The 17,594-nt window shown below is 38.3% G+C and overlaps 1 protein-coding gene across 6 annotated transcripts in view; it reads right to left on the bottom strand.

Moving 5' to 3' along the window:
* CYLD (CYLD lysine 63 deubiquitinase) overlaps window positions 1-17,312 on the bottom strand; it is a 29,283-nt gene extending 11,971 nt beyond the window's left edge. For 2 of the 6 annotated variants that reach the window (XR_012625146.1, XM_074839996.1), the window contains exons 1-11: window positions 17,181-17,312; window positions 12,173-12,833; window positions 10,884-11,186; window positions 9,904-10,009; window positions 8,717-8,815; window positions 7,480-7,596; window positions 5,485-5,864; window positions 3,844-4,009; window positions 2,893-3,034; window positions 2,205-2,327; window positions 812-903 (exon numbers count right to left, since the gene is read on the bottom strand). Coding sequence is in view for 5 of the 6 variants with exons in the window: in XM_074839996.1 (XP_074696097.1) it covers window positions 812-903; window positions 2,205-2,327; window positions 2,893-3,034; window positions 3,844-4,009; window positions 5,485-5,864; window positions 7,480-7,596; window positions 8,717-8,815; window positions 9,904-10,009; window positions 10,884-11,186; window positions 12,173-12,679 (2,035 nt within the window). In the remaining variant the exon portion in view is untranslated. Of the gene's footprint in view, window positions 1-811; window positions 904-2,204; window positions 2,328-2,892; window positions 3,035-3,843; window positions 4,010-5,484; window positions 5,865-7,479; window positions 7,597-8,716; window positions 8,816-9,903; window positions 10,010-10,883; window positions 11,187-12,172; window positions 12,834-13,731; window positions 14,116-14,140; window positions 14,356-17,122 lie in introns of those variants that run through there. The other 4 variants (XM_074840000.1, XM_074839998.1, XM_074839997.1 and 1 more) reach the window with 4 other exon arrangements.
* Between the last annotated feature and the right edge of the window lie 282 nt (window positions 17,313-17,594).

The following is a 17,594-nucleotide window of genomic DNA, read 5'->3' as shown; positions in this document are numbered from 1 at the left end:
AAATAAAAGCTTTCAAAAGAAAACAGTGTAACTGGAGAGAAGCAGTGAGGAGTAGTGACAGTAACACTTAGGTAAAAACCACTCAATAGTACAAAGTTCATCTAAATGAGACACCAAGTTCTCTAATCAAGAATGCAGCCAACACTAGCTTCCCAGAGGTCTATTCTCCCCCAACACTGAGAGTTTTCTGGTATATTTCTCTTCCTGTCACTATCTGCAATAAATACTGGTTTTCAGCATTTAGCATTTACAAAGAAAGTAGTGTTCTCTCAAACAAAAATGAAACAGCTACACAATACAATGCTAATTAATCATTATATGCAGCAGAAGATCAAAAGGTTGGGAATTGATTTTTCTAACATGATTTACAGATTTTATTTTTAAAAATACTACATAACCATTGTGACAATGAAACATTGTAGTGAAAAGCTTATTCCTCAGAGACCAAAGTGACATTTTGAAAGAGGACAAAGATCCCAACCTTATCACAGTCTTCATTTATGAGGAAGAGCCTTACATCTAACTGCTAGAAGGGAGTTACACGTGCACGGGAAGGCAAGAAAAGAAACCCAGTTGGTGAAACACTGTTCTGGCAGAAAGAGTTCAGCTAGGGCTCCTTACAGACCCGAGGAAGCAGGAAAGACCTTTTTACCACCCACTGGTCACTCAAATCTCTGGTAGAGGTATTACTGCTACTGAGAAATATTTGTGTCTTTTGTTCTGGTATAATTATACAGCAAGGTATTTCAGTTCCTTCAAATTATGATTCTTACAAATCTGAAAGGAAAGAAAAGAAAACCTCCCCAGTTACCTTTTTCTTCTGAAGTGAATCCTGATGCAGCCTCAACTTTTTCAAGTATTTTCCTCAGTTTCATTATTTTTGTAGCACATACATATCCATATCTAAGATAAATGGGTTTAATAAACTATTAGCTAGTTTGTGATCAAGTCAGAGAAGCAGAAAAAAAAACACTCTTAAATGCTGAAATACAGGCTCTCAGATCCTTAACTATGTACAGTGTTTCTTCAAAACTATGTATTGACTCCCCATATTAATCTGACTTCCAGGTTTTTTAATGCAGTATAAATTTAGTGCAGTGCTCAATGTTCATACATAACCTTTAAGAGCTCTTTTTAAACATTAGCTTACCAGGATAACTGTCTTCTGATTTGTCAATACATTTGATTTGTTTTCACTCTAATTTGCACCACTTAATACCTCATTTTCAGAATGTCACATAACAGCAGCACTGCGGGAGTTGTTAACAAAAAAATATGTCAATATTTGAGAAAAAGATACACAACTGTATTGCTGACCCAAGAAGCTGAAGTTCTGAACATTCAATCTTCTCCTCTAAAACCTTACAGAAAGTGCAAAGAAACTTTTAAGCATGGTGAAAAGGTAAAAGTAAGACTTTCAGTCTTCTCAGCCACTTGAGATTTCTGCTACTGGGTGTATATCCTACTACCTATACCACAGAATGTTGGAACACACCAGGCAAAGTAAACATGCCCTTACAAGAACAGTTTAGAAGCCATCATTTTATTCCAGGAATCAAAAGAAAAACTTTATGATAAATTGCTCAGTGACAGTCCACAGAATTTCAGAACTACAACTGTATTATTTGCATGTTTAAAAAAAAATAAGCTAAAGACAATTAACTTTTCATGCAGATTTTTGCTCTATTTCCTTTGTTCATCGTGCCTAAGAAATTACAAAGCTCATGTTAAGTTCTTTTAGTAACAGAATTCTGACCCCTTGCAGACCACATGTAAAAATTAATGAAACTTTTAGAGCCCCACCAAAGCCATCAGACTGAAACTCCACGTAAGATAACCCAAATACTTTTCTTGTCAATAACAGCAGCATTAAAAACATGTAAATATGAATGCTGTGAATGAACATAACTTGTATTTATCAATGCTTCTGTATTCATACCTACACAAATTTTACAGTGGCTTTCTGCTGATCGCATTTCCAGAGACTAGTGAAAACATTTTATCGTCAAACAATAAATAACTATTTCCAGTTAGCACTGATTAAATTTACCATGAAGAACAAGTAAAAATACTCAAAAAAAATAAATTGAACAGACTGGCAGCAGCAGCTAGCCAGACTTTTCAAGTTTGTAACAGGAATGCATACACAGCAGGATCTAGTGTAAAATCTATTAGACCAGAGACCAGTTGATGTCTTTACTTACATTCTTAGAGGATTCACAATCTCTGTCCGCAACAGCTCTTGAGTCTCACTATAATACTCTACATCATTCTTTTCTTTAGGTCTGAGTAACACAGTGTCCAAAACAGAGCTAAAAGAAAACAGGCTACAAAGAAAAAAAGAAAAGGAAGGTTGTTTTGATTCTGGAAGATAAAACCATTCAGATGCCTGAGCAACATAAGACAAACCAAGCAAAGCCACAGGAAGAATTAAAGAACTAAACAAACTCAAAGAGATAATTACGGACAGAGGACGACACAGCCGTATTAAATAGTAGAAGTCCACTCTAACCCAGCATCCTTTCTGCAGCAGAGCACAAAACCAGTTGCCCAGGCAGGATTCTGCAAATAAGTTCTAAGAGGTATCTCCCTCCCTCCACCCCCCGGCCTGTGTACTCTTTCATCCTTCAACCATTTACAGGCCAGGGACTCACTCAGTCCAAAAGAGTACAGATACATACGGGCCAGTACAATTTGGACATGATTAGCACTTCACATTACGCAGCAAATGCTGCACAACTTGTTCAAACTGCAAGAGCATAGTAATGTGTCAAAGGTTGCAGTGCATGACTTTGTAAGCTGCACAGTAATACAGACAGACAGTCATTACAACAAAGATCACGTGTTCTGCATTTCTAGCATGGGATGCCACTATACAAATTATGAACTTACCAGAATAAGGTGGAGTCTAAGTAACAGGAGTTGTAATGACCCTGGATACCTTTCTTCTTTCCAATCATTGTCTCTAAACCTTCTTTTTCCATTTTTGGAGGAGTGTTTTCTTCTACCACTTCACTTAAGTAACCTCCAAAGGCTGAAATTTTTTTTTTCAAAAGACACTTTAAAGCCTCAAATTTTATCCCCCTTGAGATTTTCCTATTAATGTTTTACAGCTAAGTTGCTGCCTTAGTGTTAGCATTCCTTCTCTGGACTAGAATAGCATTTTATTATAGCTGAGACTCACTGTCTTCCAGAGAGTGAACAAGGACTTACATTCCACTGACAGTGCACATTAGAGTGCTTCAGAAAGCCTGCAGCACTGAATTCATTTTATCCAGTAGGAATGAAGCTCTCTTCTCATTATAAATGCCCTGTTCACACTACCTTACAAGTATCAGACACTTTTTTCTTTGCTGTTGTCCCAGGCAATACAACATGACCCAAGAAATCCAAAATATTTGAAGTTAGTTTTTCACCACTAACTTCCACCATAAAAATACATGCTTTTCTATGTTACTATTTAGAAAAAAAATAATTTGACATTATAGAAAAATAACTGTCTTTATTTCTGATAATGCAATCACATAATTGCTGGAGTTGCAAATACCATTTTCACCAAGATTGCTTTACAACTTCTAAAGTAAAAAATGTACAGTGTAACAAAAAAATCCCTTAAATTTTATGAAATTTCTTTAAATATATGAACATTTTCCTGTTTTAAAGCATAAGTAATCCATAGCAGCATTATGTTCTGTACAGACTGATCTTCTATTCATTAATCTCATTTAAGTATTACCTGTACAGATTTGAAATCAATACAAAGAACATATTGCAGGAATAAATAAAACCAAAGCCCAGGTCAGTTCCCACCTGATAAACAAGTAATAAGCAGAAGCTCAGTACCTAGAGAGTTGCAGCGTTCAATCTGGTTGGAAACAGGCTGTAGTGAGGCAAACCTGGAATCTGGCCTGCAGCTCTTGAGTTTAACAAAAAGAGCTTTTTTCGGAGCACAAGTGAAGTATCGAGTTCCTTTAAATGTTCCATCCGTACAACCTGCACATTCATCTTCCTGAAAATTCAAGTGAGAATTCACTGGTTTTCTTGCTTCTAGAATTCTGCAGTAAGACATTTGATAAAATATCTACCCGTAAGTCACCCTTCAGGTACTCTGAAGCTTGATATACAATGTTTCTGCATTGTAGTACACAAAGCTTCAGCTGAGGTGTTCTTTAACTGGATTTATTGAGGAAATTAAGAGCCACACTTTTTTTTTCATACTTAAACTTTCACTCCATCCAAAATAAAATTCCACCAGAAGCAGCTTGGGGGAGGTGGGAGAAGAAAGCAAAAATTAACCCTAGTCAACAGTAGGAACTTAACTAAGCTAGCTAGTCACTCCAGATTCCTTCTGTAGTTAGAAAAAGCACACATGCACTACCGAGCACCTTTTAAAACTCAACTAAAATCACTAAGCATTGGGTAGTGTGACTACTTCCAGCGTGACTGTGGCCTGCATAAGAAAAACACCTTCTTCAGAACACCCAAAACGTACATCAAGGAAAGACAACACAAACTGGGTTATCTTTGATAACATGATTTAAGGTATACTGTCTACTTACTAACAATTGCTAGGTTTTAATGCAGAAATGCATGACAGGCAAGTCCAAGAGCCCAGTTTAACATGGGCATCCTAAGATGCAGTCTCAGAACACCTGTAGCAAACTATAGCTTGAGCCTCACCCAAAAAACCCACACATCAGGGTTTTTTGTAACAGCTGAAATTCCAGTCACATTCTCACTTACTTCGCTAAAGATGTTTGTTGTTTTACATAATTGTACACTGCTTTATCTGAAATGTTATCGAACATTATCCCAAAATAAAGAACCCCATCTCCCTAATTGCATACACATTAATTTAACTGATAGCCAATCACAACCTTGGCTGGCAGCTGCCACAGAGTAAATGTCAATACGTAACAGCAATTAATGTTTGCAGCAACTGTGAATTTGCCAAGGACCCATAGGAACAGATAAAGCACATGGCTGTCAAATCAACAATCAATACCATCGATTATCAAAACCAGTGTTATGACTCTGACGGTCATAACTCTGACACAGCCTGTTTGCTGGTATGCAAAAACCAACCAAACAAAAAATTTATATTCAATAAAGACTCTTACAGCCAGGGCATTTTATGTATATCTGCATTTCAAAGAACTTTTAAATACAGTCAGCTTTTTTCAATTAAAATATCCATAACATAAGCAAAGGCCACTCCTTTACAGTAAGTGACCAATCCTACAAATTCCATTACCCATTGTAACACAAAAACATCTCGGAGCCTATTAACAGAGTAGGGTGTAGGGCAGGCACAGAAGTCAGAGCTCATCTAAGAATTTAGCTGTTATACAGCGATCACATGGCAACCTGTTTGGACAAATTCCTCCAGACCAACTGCTTTTGCAAAGTATACAGGCACCAACTCTCAGACACAAAACTAGTAACATGTAATCAATATTAATATGAACTACAATTTATATTTACCAGTTCCAGTCCAGCTAATACTTCATTTACTCCAGGGGGCTGGCCAATCCAGCGGATTACTCCATAGAAAGGAGGGTTTTCTTTAACTTCAGCCAAGGAACCTGCCTCAAGACCATGTGAGTTCCCAACTGGGCCTGCTGTTGAGGGACTCTCCTGGTTAGCTGTAGTATTTACATCACCAATGACCGACTGAACAGATAAAGAGAGAGGACTGTGTCCAATAGTACCATTAGTACTTGACGTTTTTGTCAAGCTAAAAGGGAGGGAGTGAAATCTGTTTTCTGTAGATACAGAGTTTGTTAAAGGTGGCTGCAGTGGTGGTGAAGAATGCCCAAATCCAGGAGATGAATCAGTAAGTGATTTTGCAGGGTCTTCAGCAACTGTTAAAATCAAAACCAAGATGTTAGTAAATGTCGTTTGGGTTTTTTTCCCCATCTTACAAAAGGAAAGACTTAGCTATCAAACCAGTGAAATGTATCTGCAACCACATCTGATTTATGGGTGTCCCATATAGGAAGCACTATCAGCTGGGGACATGTAGGAAGATGTTTGTCACTCGGCAACCCTGGAGACACAGAACTGGCTGAGGAGACACTGCTGTAGCCCTAACACTTTTACCACAACCAACAGAAATGAACAGCACAGAGAAAGAAGATTTTAGCCAGAAACTACAGGAAGGTTTAGATTGAAAACTTTTTTTTTTACCCCCACATCATAATTTTTCTTTGAATACAAGTTAACAGCCCCAAGGATTATGGCTGTAATGGGCAAAACTAGAACTCATTGGTCAGTGTGACTGAGGAAAGGATTTGCTTCACAGCTTATACAGAGATGAGTAATTGCTTGCAAATGGAAAAGTATTTATTCCCCTGGCTCTATCACAATATACACTGGTTCTAACACAAGGAATCTGTCAGTGTCTATAAAGAATAAAGGATTTAAATAAGCCATGACTAATGCAGTGCTTGATAAATGAGATCACAACTACATGTAATAGCACAAGTGTTCTGTATCTTCTCTCATGTCTCTACATGGTATCTAATACACAATTGGTAATCACAGAGCAAAAGCCTCTTCTCCCCATGCTGTTTCATTAACTGAAGTTAATGTCCAAACATTTTTTTAAAAAATTATTTAATCCTTTACTTCCATAGTCCTCGCTAGATATTTACCTTATTTTAAATATTATAATAATTTTTAAACAGAGTTTCAAGCTGCTGGAACAACATCTGTCAGGCAACCAAGAACAATTTTAACCCATTTTCTTTTTGTTTCATGGAATTCAGGGATTACTACTGTTATAGGTTTCCATTGTAAATTAGCATTATTAGTTTAGTATTTACCCCTTCAGTCACTAAGCCAGCCAGCCACACTGTAGAAAAGTTGACCAGGAAAAACAAACAAAAAAATAATCTGGAAGCAAATCAAGATATACTGATCCTTTAGGTATGTGCACCCATACTTGTAAGAATTCAGACAGATATTTTACAGAAATACCTTTAAAAATACTGGAAAAACATGTATGCCTAGTCAGATTATTTTTCATCCCCCTACTTCCAGACTGATTAGCTGGAATGGCAGAATATTACAGCTCCCTTAGATCTGTAACATTAGCTACAAAAAGACAGGCTACATAAAGTTACTGTATATACTTGGCTACAAGGAATATCTTCATAGCTTCCTTCCAAGCCTCAGCTTTTATTTTGCCTGCAAGACATACGCATTCCCACAGAGCTGCAGATATGTTGCCAAGAATGTAATCTCCTCCATGCAGAATAGAACAACAGGTCTGTCAATTAAGACAGAAGTATATTTTCATGGGGGTCCCAAGATGGTTTTTATGATATAGTATGTCTTCCACTAAGACAACATACTCCAACTGTTTTAAATTTAAACTCATACTTGTTTCATTTGAAGAACATCAATACACTCTAGTTTTGTTTTGTTTTTTAAATAGGGTGTATGCCTACACGAAAGACTATCATCTCTCTTTACCTTCATCAATATACCATGGGGGTTTTGTTTTTGTTTGAGGCTGAGAGTCAACTGATGAGCCATTTAATGTGTAGAAGACTTCAGATCTGTTTCTATTTCCAGGTTCAGAGGTAGTGCCTGGAAAACAACACATTTTACTGAATTTCTATTTACAAAAGGTTAGCTACGCTCTTATTTCAGAGTATAAATTTGTTACTATACTTTCAAGAACACATAACTGCCTTTCCACAAAGCAGCAAACTCTCCCATCAAAGCCAACACAGTTCTAAGCTTGCAACAAGACAGCAGTTTATCCCAAACCTACTTAATCCTCCAAGCTAAAATTTCAAGTCACCAACCTGAAAAGGCAGCAGAAAATAACCTTCAAGTGAAAATTTTTCATTACTATAAATTATGGATATAAGAAAGTATTTGAGATACAGTGTATAGCAGGTATCTTTTGTTTTTAAGGCGAAAAAATTTCAGAGTAGGCAAATAAATTACTGATCCAATTCCACACAGCTGTAACTTGTGCCACACAGAACCCACAGTTACTTCAGTGAAGTCCATCTCTGCCAGCATCCAATGCCAGGCAGAATGAAAGCTTACAGAATATATTGTCATTAGTATTCTACAACCCAAAATAGCTACTAGTAAACTCAAAAGACACTGAATTTTTATTTTTGCCTTTAAAGAAAAAAATAAAAATACCTCCCTTCCAGGTTTTTTTTTCCTGTGAGGATTTTCAGAACTGGCCAAAACCAGAGTCAAAAGTAGTTTATATTTTGGGAATTCAGTTTTGGTTTTGAATCACAGCAAAATTAACATATTCACTATTAAGCAGATCTGCTCCTGGGCTAAAAATTTGGAAGTTTCTAGTCCTGCAGAAGGAAGACAACAGCAAACTATATTTATTAAAAAGTGAAAAAAACCCACATACACTACACTTTCAGAAAAAAAAGAAAGCAGCCCTGAACTGTTAGACTAGACAACTAGGTAATATGCTCTTTAATTTTTGCTAAACCTCAAACAGTTTTTCATGAAAGGGAAGGTATTTTGATCAGTCTTAACTTAAACTGTCTACCACCTTTATTATGATTAAATAAATTCATACTAATACTCTACTTCAGAAAAATTTAACTTGGTACGTAACTGAAATAATAAATGAAGTAATGGAGTATGCAAGGCAACACTTTTTCCCAAGCAACAGAAATTTTTAGTCTTACATAGGTAAAGAAAAATCACTTCCCATACATACCTGTAGCCTTTGGCTTACTATGATTGAACAAGCTTTTGTCACCGCCACCTCTTGAGGTATAGGCAAGCTTAGGAGGTCTCCTGTCCTGTGACACAGTCTCTAAGACATGGTATATGAAGAGAGTATTAGCTTCCCTTTGTTATGCTTTTACTATGTCACAGAGCAGCTAAACTTGAGATGTAACTGAACCAAGGTCTAGCATTAGAAGTTTTAAAACTGGGTGGAGCAGAAACCTTGTTTGGCATATAACCAACATTTTACGTATATAGGATTTGCTTCTATCACTTTACAGCAATTACTCTATCACACACAGCAATTACTTTACTCCAAAGTCTACCATTATTTCTTGAACACATCAAACAGGCTGACTTCACGTTCTTCAATGTATGTGCATATTTCCATTATGGGAAACAGATGCATGAAATTCTAAACTTTGTTCTCTACCAACACATCTACAACAAATGCTCTTTTCCCCAAAATGGAGAAGTCCCCATAAATTCTCCAGAGAAGAGAGAATTCATGCAAAAACATGCATCTCAACTAAACCAACAAGTAGGAGGTGAACATAAGAGAAGTTAGCCAAGTTGAAGAGAGAAGGCAACGGTTACAGACTACAGGCTGTACAAGACTGCACAGTCATTGGTACCTGTCTGCAGGTAGAGCACAAACAAAAGTTTTACATCAAACTTTTTTATTTCTTCAGAAAAGGAATCAGGGGACTGTAGTGGTCACAAGTTCACACTATTCAGTGAACTGCGGGGGATAATGAATTTTTCCACAGTCTTGCTATGAATCTTTAAGTATTTACTCACAGAATGCACCAATAATACTATCAATATGTTTCAAGCACAGAAAGAACAGCTTTCTGGTCTAAGATGATATTTAAACTCCTGGAGTAAATTGAACAACATTCAATAAAAGGATTCCTGCTACAGACACTCACATATTCATGAATAATATACAACTGTATAGCACTGTAAGTACTATACAATTTGACATGAATTTTGTTTGGTACTAAACCTTTTCTACTAGTGAGAATGTAAACAGAAGAGAAGTATAACACAGAAAGTTAAACTAATGCAAGTGAATTTAGGATATTAATTCCGCAGTATTGTTTTAATCACGTAACTGTGCCTAGGCTGAGATGGTATCAAAGTCTGCCTTCTGGTTAAGAAAGCAGAGCATACCTGGAATAACATCATTAATATGCAAAAGCAGTGTACTTTCAACACTTGCAAAACTGCACAGCTGTATTCCATTATATCTTCCATCCCAGTTTCCAATAGGATTGTCCTAAAAATAGAAAACCATGTTACATGTATCCCAAGAGAAGACTTACATCGTACAGAATACACACAAAGGTCTTTAGGAACATAAAAAGTAGGAAAATTAAAGGTTTGACAATATCTGTATTTTCCTGTACCAACCTTCATATTTAGAAGTCAAACATTACAGTCTTTAAAGAAACACAAACTTAAAAACTGCTTGAGAAATATTTCCTATTTTAACAAGCATTACTCTAATGAAATCCATTATTTATAAACAAGTTAGAACAATTCCAGTGCGTTTTAGGCAACAGCTACTGCAATCAAGAAAATGGAAGCACCTGATCTACAAAACCAAAACACCCTTTAACTACCAAATATTTGAAAACTGTTCATTTTTAAAAATCCAAGTTGCTAGAAATAATTTTTAATGACAAGCTTCACATTTTCTTGAAAGACCAACTTTTGTACTTAAAATTCAGTATTTTTAAGGTATAACAAAGCCAAACAAACCAAAATGACATGAAAAAAAGCTTATAAAAAGAAAAAAAGAAAAAGGTACCCAGCCTACTTTTTTAAAAGGCAGAACAAAGCCAGTCCAACAAGACAAACACTCAACTTGATTACTTCAAGACTGACATCTAACATTGCAAGTAGCTCAGTGGAGGCTCCTCAGAGTAACCAGAGTATTTCTCTTGAACTGTTTAGCATCAAATAGGATACCATTTACCTGATGCCAAAAAACAATTACCACCAAGGGGCATCTTTGAACACAAGTGTTTATTTCCCATTTTAGGTCAGCCTCCGCTGAAGTAGCTTGTGGATGTTTCTTCTTCTATATTGCATGTAATTTACTAGCTAACACACATGCAAAAGTTATTAAAGTCAGATTATTTTCTTACCATGTCCACTCCAACAACGTATCCTAAACTTTCGTTTCCTGGTAAGACATCACAGAATATAACTGTCCCATACTCTATACTCTCTCCTATCTTCAGAGAAACCCTGGAGTTGATCTCCAGAGGAGGAAGTTCTACCTGCATTGTGTCAACTGGAGCTGCATAGTCACTTTCCAGTTCATTGTCATCATCTTCCACCAGCTCCAGTTTGTCCAAAGCAACAAAAACCCCACAATCCTCATCACATCTGAAAAGCTGCTTGCCTTGGTACTGTCCATCAGTAAAGCCCTGACCGCGACCTTCTTCCTAAGTGTCGGAGGACGAAGAGGAGGGAAAAAAGAAAAAAAAAAAAAAAAAGCAGTGTATTTTGTGCAAAAGCAGACTACTACAAAAGCAGTAACATAATCCAGTGTTTTGGAGAAACTGCATGAAGAATTTGCCCGATGAACTATCATTATATTGGGAGAATTCTATTGCCAGAATTTGTGGCAAATATACACGCTGTCTATCTTAGGGGAATAAACAGTAAGATGTCATTTGATTAGAAAAGCATGTTTTCTTCAGATGTAAATCTTGCTTCCATCATCAAATTTTTGCCATACCAAGACAAGACTACTTCATACTAGACATAATGCTAAGCATTCAAAAATTCCACTTAGACGCCAAATAGAGAGAGCTGATTTTCAGAAGCACCAAGGTTCTTAGTGGGAATTGCAAAGAGCTGGGGAAAACTTTAAAGAGGACTTTGAAAAAGATACTATTGCAAGCATGGCGCTCTCCTGAATCTAATTCTTCAAAAGCTTACGGTTGACATTAAATTTGCAGAAATATCTCACTAGGAACAACACAACGGCAACATTCTCCATCTTAAGCAGTTGCCATTTGACTTTTAGGGCTCTACAAAACAGCAGCCCTAGAATCCAAGCCCGCATTTATGGATTGTATCCTGCCACGTGGAGGGAAAAACAAAGTTTTTCCCTCAGATATTTGCCACAATGGGGATATAAATAATTAAAGTTTTCTAGGCTGGAAGAGTCAGGGTATGTTCCAAGTCTTTTTGCCAGCCCATGCACTTCATCAAGCTTCACTTAACATGTAGAATACAAGGCTGATGAGATATGGTGTGTTCACAGGTATTCAACAATACTTATGAGAAGACAGAAGGTTATAGTACTTTTAGGGGTAATGATGCTTCTAGAAAACTAAAGATATTATGACTCCCTCTTTAAATAGAAGATTTTTAGCTCATCTGATAAAATACGTATGAAGGTCCCCCTTAGCAAGAAACTTACCAGTAACTCTACTCCGAAGTATATCCCTGTTAGGGACCTTTCTTGCATTAAGGGTCCTCTGAAGCGAACAACTCCAGGAAATTTATCGTCTCCTGATCTCAGCTGTACTCTAACAGGCGAGCCAATATCTATTTGGATGCCTTTAGTTAATCTGCTTTTGCTTTTAAACAGACTGTATCTTTCCTCACAGTTAGTAATGGCCAAAAGCAGCTCAGCTAGTTTTTCATTTATTTCTATAACATCCTTCTCATCCACAAACAGGATTGCATGAGGTTGTTCCAGAATCTTTAATCCAATCTGCAGTTTCTTGCCTTTACAAGGAATATTTCTGGAGTGTCCCACTGATGAACGGTCTTGAAAAAACTGCCCAATGCTACCTTTGGGCACTTTCAAGAGCTTTTGAGTCTGCTTGTCTATGACACTGCATTCTTGGAGAAGCAAGTAAAAGATCCGCTCTTCCCAATAGGATGAACTTGCTTTTTCTTGACTCCATAAGCCTGAATTCATTGTGATTAAAACTTTAAAAGCTGCACATTAGTTTTCAGGAAAAATAAACTGTTGATTTATGTGCACTGATCTTGACAAATTCTACTGGAGGGTCCAATCTTTGTGAAACAATGCAATATTCATTTTGCAAAGAATCAAATCCAGAGAAGAAAGCCTAGAGTAACAAAAAAAACACAAAAAAAAAAAAAAAAGGAAAAAAGGCAAAATGAAACTGGGGAGCTACAGCTAGTCTTAAGTAAAACAACAGAAAATCATTTAAATCTGTGACCAGCCCCACTCCTCCTACAGAGTAAAAATAGTTCAGTAAAATCTGAGACAGCGAACACAGTCTCAAAACAGCCATAGTCCTGTTGATCATGGACATACCCATTTCTACTTGTTACTGCTGCATATTTCCTTTCCTTCTCTAGTTCCTTGAATCAATGGGAAAAGTGTAATAAAATGCAGAAAACACACATAAGTGAAAGGAAAAAGAAATCTTCATTTCAGATTAGCAGGAATAAATATCCTGCTCAAGTTTACAAACAATATTTTATGGAAGCTTTCCACTATGGAGATCTTTTCCTGTGCTTAGTGACTACTTATTTCTGACAGTGTACTGCATCTGTCGTCATGCATAACGTTTTGATTTAGTGAAGTAGAAAATTGCAGCAGTGTAACAGAGTAACAGCAAAAGGAAACTTTAGTAATTTATAACAGCCATTTCTTTAAATAATAGAAATGGACAGTTACAGTAAGCAATAAACAATGTATGAAAAACAAATTGCACCAGCACCACAACATGCAGTTCTAAAGAAAAATGTAGAGGCTTTTATTTTTATCATTTCAGAAGGAGAATTCAGTTCAACAAAGTAGGAAATGTATTAAAATACCTTGGAAGAAAACACCTTAGTTAAACATCATCTTAAGAATTACAGTTCACGATCAATAAACTAAACATGAACAACCTGAAAATACTTCATTGCTCATGGTAGCAGATACAAAACACATACACACATATATATGTCTACAGTTTTGATCATACTGGATGCATGAAGAAAGATCTCGAGTACCTTAACAGGATTTGTTCCTCTTCTAAAGATGACAGAAAAGGGTAGCATACAAGTTAAGAATGTCATGTAAATTTTCCTGTTAGTAATCTGTGATGCCACAGTTCGCATTCAGCTAAAGGAGAATCTCAATGATTATTTGTGCATTTAACTTCAGTAAATAAAAACCAAGTACTCTTTGTCCTTGTGCCTCCTCTTGCTACCCTCTTCCTCCAGAATTTCTCTGACAGCATTCAAATACCACAAAATCTATTGCTATTTCTCCTACTCAGTTTGATCCCAGCTTCAGAAACTATCAGAAAGCAACGGAATCCACTAGTACTGGAATTATTTTCATCATCTGCTTTTAAACAAAAAGAGTATTTAACAAAAATCTTGCCCCCAAAGAGAAGTAGTAACAGCCACAGAGGACCTTAAATTTATGCAAAGTAGCATCTTTCAGTCCCTGGGTATTCACACATTTCTGCGCTGGCTTGCTGAGCCTCCCGTACCACACAGCCATGAGAACTGCACGCAGCCTGCTCCTCATCCTCCCAGGCGCTGCACGTGGGTGTCAGTGTCATCATCACACCTTGACACCACCGCTGCAGCAGCTCACAGGAATTATGTGGTTTACAGTGTTTCCATCTGCAAAGTAATTAACATCTGAGGGACAGAATGTGGACAGTTTCAGACCTCACTGAGATAAAGTCTGGTAGACTGTCAATCTGTTTTAAAGTTAAAAAATATTCTTCTTCATTTTAATTTGATACACATAAATAGGCTTTAATGTTTGTTGATGATTAACAAAAAAGTCCAATATTGGTATTGCATTGAAATTTAAGTTTTATACAGGAACTGATGAAGACCACAACAGGATCTCCCCCCTCCCCCCCAAAGAAAACATTATTAAATGACCATAAGTTTTTATAAGTCTACTCAGATACTAAAATAGAGTTTCATCCAAGTTTTGTCTAGTTCCCTCCCCTTAATTTTCCAGACACCAGGAAAAAAACAGATACTGTCTTGTTCTTCATAGTTCCATTCTATGTTCTCAGCTTTCAAAGGCTGATGCACTTAACTTTCCTTTTTGCAAGCCATTCCACAAAGTTAATCAACCCCCAATGCAAAGAAGTATCTCTGACATTAGAGGGATCATGAACTTTTCTATTTCACTTTTAGAAATAATTCGTTTTCATTTTAAGAGGTATGTATGGAAACTATACTAACAGAGAAGTCTGTCTGAGAGCTTAAAAAAACAGTCATTTTCAATTATTTATCATATCTATTTTTTTAGTAAGTATACCCTGTTTACATTGCTGCAATATTACATAACCTTTACGTTTAGTAGTAAAGAATTCCATGTGAAAACATGTTAACAGCTGCATTCAGATTATATGATGATGATAATTATATGTATGGTCAGTCTTTCAAAGTTCTAGCCATCTGCAGAGATGTTATTAAGCCATGAATACGGTACTAAAAGGTTTTCCATTATGAAAAAGTTCACTACCACTGTATAAAATGCTTTCCTTTAACAACTTGCCTACCACCACCGTCCCCTGCCAAATAAAGTATACAGCTCTAAAAAGCAAATCCCCTTCTTTTAGAATAATAAAAATTATAAAGTATTATTTTAACAGCACAGAAAAGCTTGCTACAAAGGATGTTACGTTCTGGCAATATATCAGAAATCTATGTATATAAACCACTGATTTTAAGATTTTTTTTTTTACAGACATTTTCCATGGAATTGAATATTCTGCAAGTAAAATGTACTTGTTGAGCAAACAGCACAGACGTATCGGACTTAGACCGGAATAAACTATTAGACCTCAGTATGAATTAACTTGGGATCGAAGCAAATTATGCTTAGCAACGACTCATCACTACACTGCACAACATACCAGCAAGTGTAAAACTGTGCATACCGGAGAGTACTTGACCATCACCACAGACTTTTAAATGTCAGAGCCTGTTCAGCCGCTTTCTTCTATTCCACCTACTACCTGAATTATTTTCATGCTCAAAGGATTTTGGAAAGCAACAGGCAAAACACAGTTATGGTTGCAACACCTGACTGCATACTTTGGAAAAAAAAAAAAATTTAAAAAAATGTCAGAGATAGGCCATAATTAGCTACCTAACTTCAAAGCTTCCCTAATTTCCTTTTTTTCCCCAGTCTTGAGTCACTGTTGTCACTACAGAGACATCTCATCATAAAAACAGTTTGCTCTGAAATGTGAGAACTTTGTTTCTACCCTGCAGTAGCCTTAGATGAACTATACAGAAATGTCTGAATCAGCTATCAGGTTTCAGCATGAACACACAAGTCTGTAGCTCTGATTCAGAGTATAAATGAAGAGGCTAAAATAAATTGTGCAGTTTCTGACAGAACTTTCACTTTAAATATCAAGTTTTAAACAGCTGAGAGGCAAAGTTATGTTCTTTAACGGTCCAAAAATAATTTTCAAGGGAAGGTTAAAACTATGAGCAAGCAAATTTAGTTGCAGCCCAACATACACAGAATTACACGACTGCAACACAAGCCGTAAGTGGAAAAAAAGAGAAATTGTTTCTTAAAAATAGCAGTTGAAATCTTGTCTGATACAAATAAGCTCATACTGGTAACGTGGTTTCTAAAAGAAAACACAGCCGAAAAACTCGACTAGATTTTCTTAGGTGTTATAAATTTGATACAAATATTCTACCTGAGAGGAAGAACAAAAATCATTATCAACTATGAGAACACCCTGGCATTACTAGATTTGGCAAGTGTACATCAACACACCATCATCACTGTCCTGCAGACAACCGTTCTGTCAACGTGATACGCGACTCCTCTCAATAAAATGATGTATCTATGTTCAGATCTTGAAATGGAAACCAAATCATATATAACTTTGTTCGTGACGGAACGTTTAGTGGCAAGAGTGATGTATCTGTTTATCGCCTAGCAAGGTAAGATATGACACAGAATGTCGCAAGTCTCGATGAGAGGCTAAGTTTTTGAGAATAATTATTCCCCCCCCACACAATTTTGAGAATTTTCTCTACCTCTCTGGGCGGTTACGCGCAGGACAGGGAAGGAAAGCCCCGAAACACTTTGAAGCCGGAACAAGGGGTTGCCCAGGGCTTAAAGCTGAACTATCGGAAACGCACGGCTGGGCCCAAGCTCGGCGCCCCCGCACAACCCTGACGGGAGCCACCGCCACCCCGGAGCCAGCCCGGCCCGGCCCCGCCGCTGGGCCTCGCCCCGCCGCCGGGCGGCCACCGCGGCCCGGCCCCGCCGCCGCAGAGCCGGCCTGACCCGCAGCGATGGCCGCGCCTCCCGCGCGGGGCCGGCGGCCATAGACACGGCCGGGGAGAGCGGCTCGGGGCGGCGGGGCCGGGCCGCGCCGCGCAGCCGCCTCACCTCTACCTGACGGCGCCGAGCAACGTCCCGCAGCAGCGGCGGCCCCTCGTTCGCTCACCTCTTCATCATCAGCCCCGGCGCCCCGCCCGCCCGCGGGACTGCCCCGGCGCCGGCTCACAGCCCCGCGGCGCCCGGCGCAGCGGCCCAGCCCGCTCCCCGCTTCCCCATCGTCGTCACAGCAGCCCGGCGCTCCGGCCGGCGAAACGCTCCCTGCTGCCCCGGCAGGCCCGCCCTCTCGTCCCCCGGCCTCTCTCACAGCCAATCACAGGGCGCCGGCGCCACCGCTTCGTAGCGCTATTGGCGAAGAGCGCCGCCAGATGACAAGGTGGTTCGGGGGTTTCCATTCCATCAAGATTGTATGAGCCGCAGAGGAGGGGGCGGGGAGGCGCGAAGGGGCGGTTGGCGGAACGCTTCCCCTCGAGGGCGCTGATTGGCTGTGCGCAGCGCGGAGGCGGGACCTCGGGAGCTGCGG

This window comes from Strix aluco, chromosome 14, assembly GCF_031877795.1.
Source record: "Strix aluco isolate bStrAlu1 chromosome 14, bStrAlu1.hap1, whole genome shotgun sequence".
NCBI classification, from domain to species: domain Eukaryota; kingdom Metazoa; phylum Chordata; class Aves; order Strigiformes; family Strigidae; genus Strix; species Strix aluco.
The sequence above is the reverse complement of the archived record's forward strand: the minus strand, read 5'-3'. Positions and strand labels throughout refer to the sequence as shown.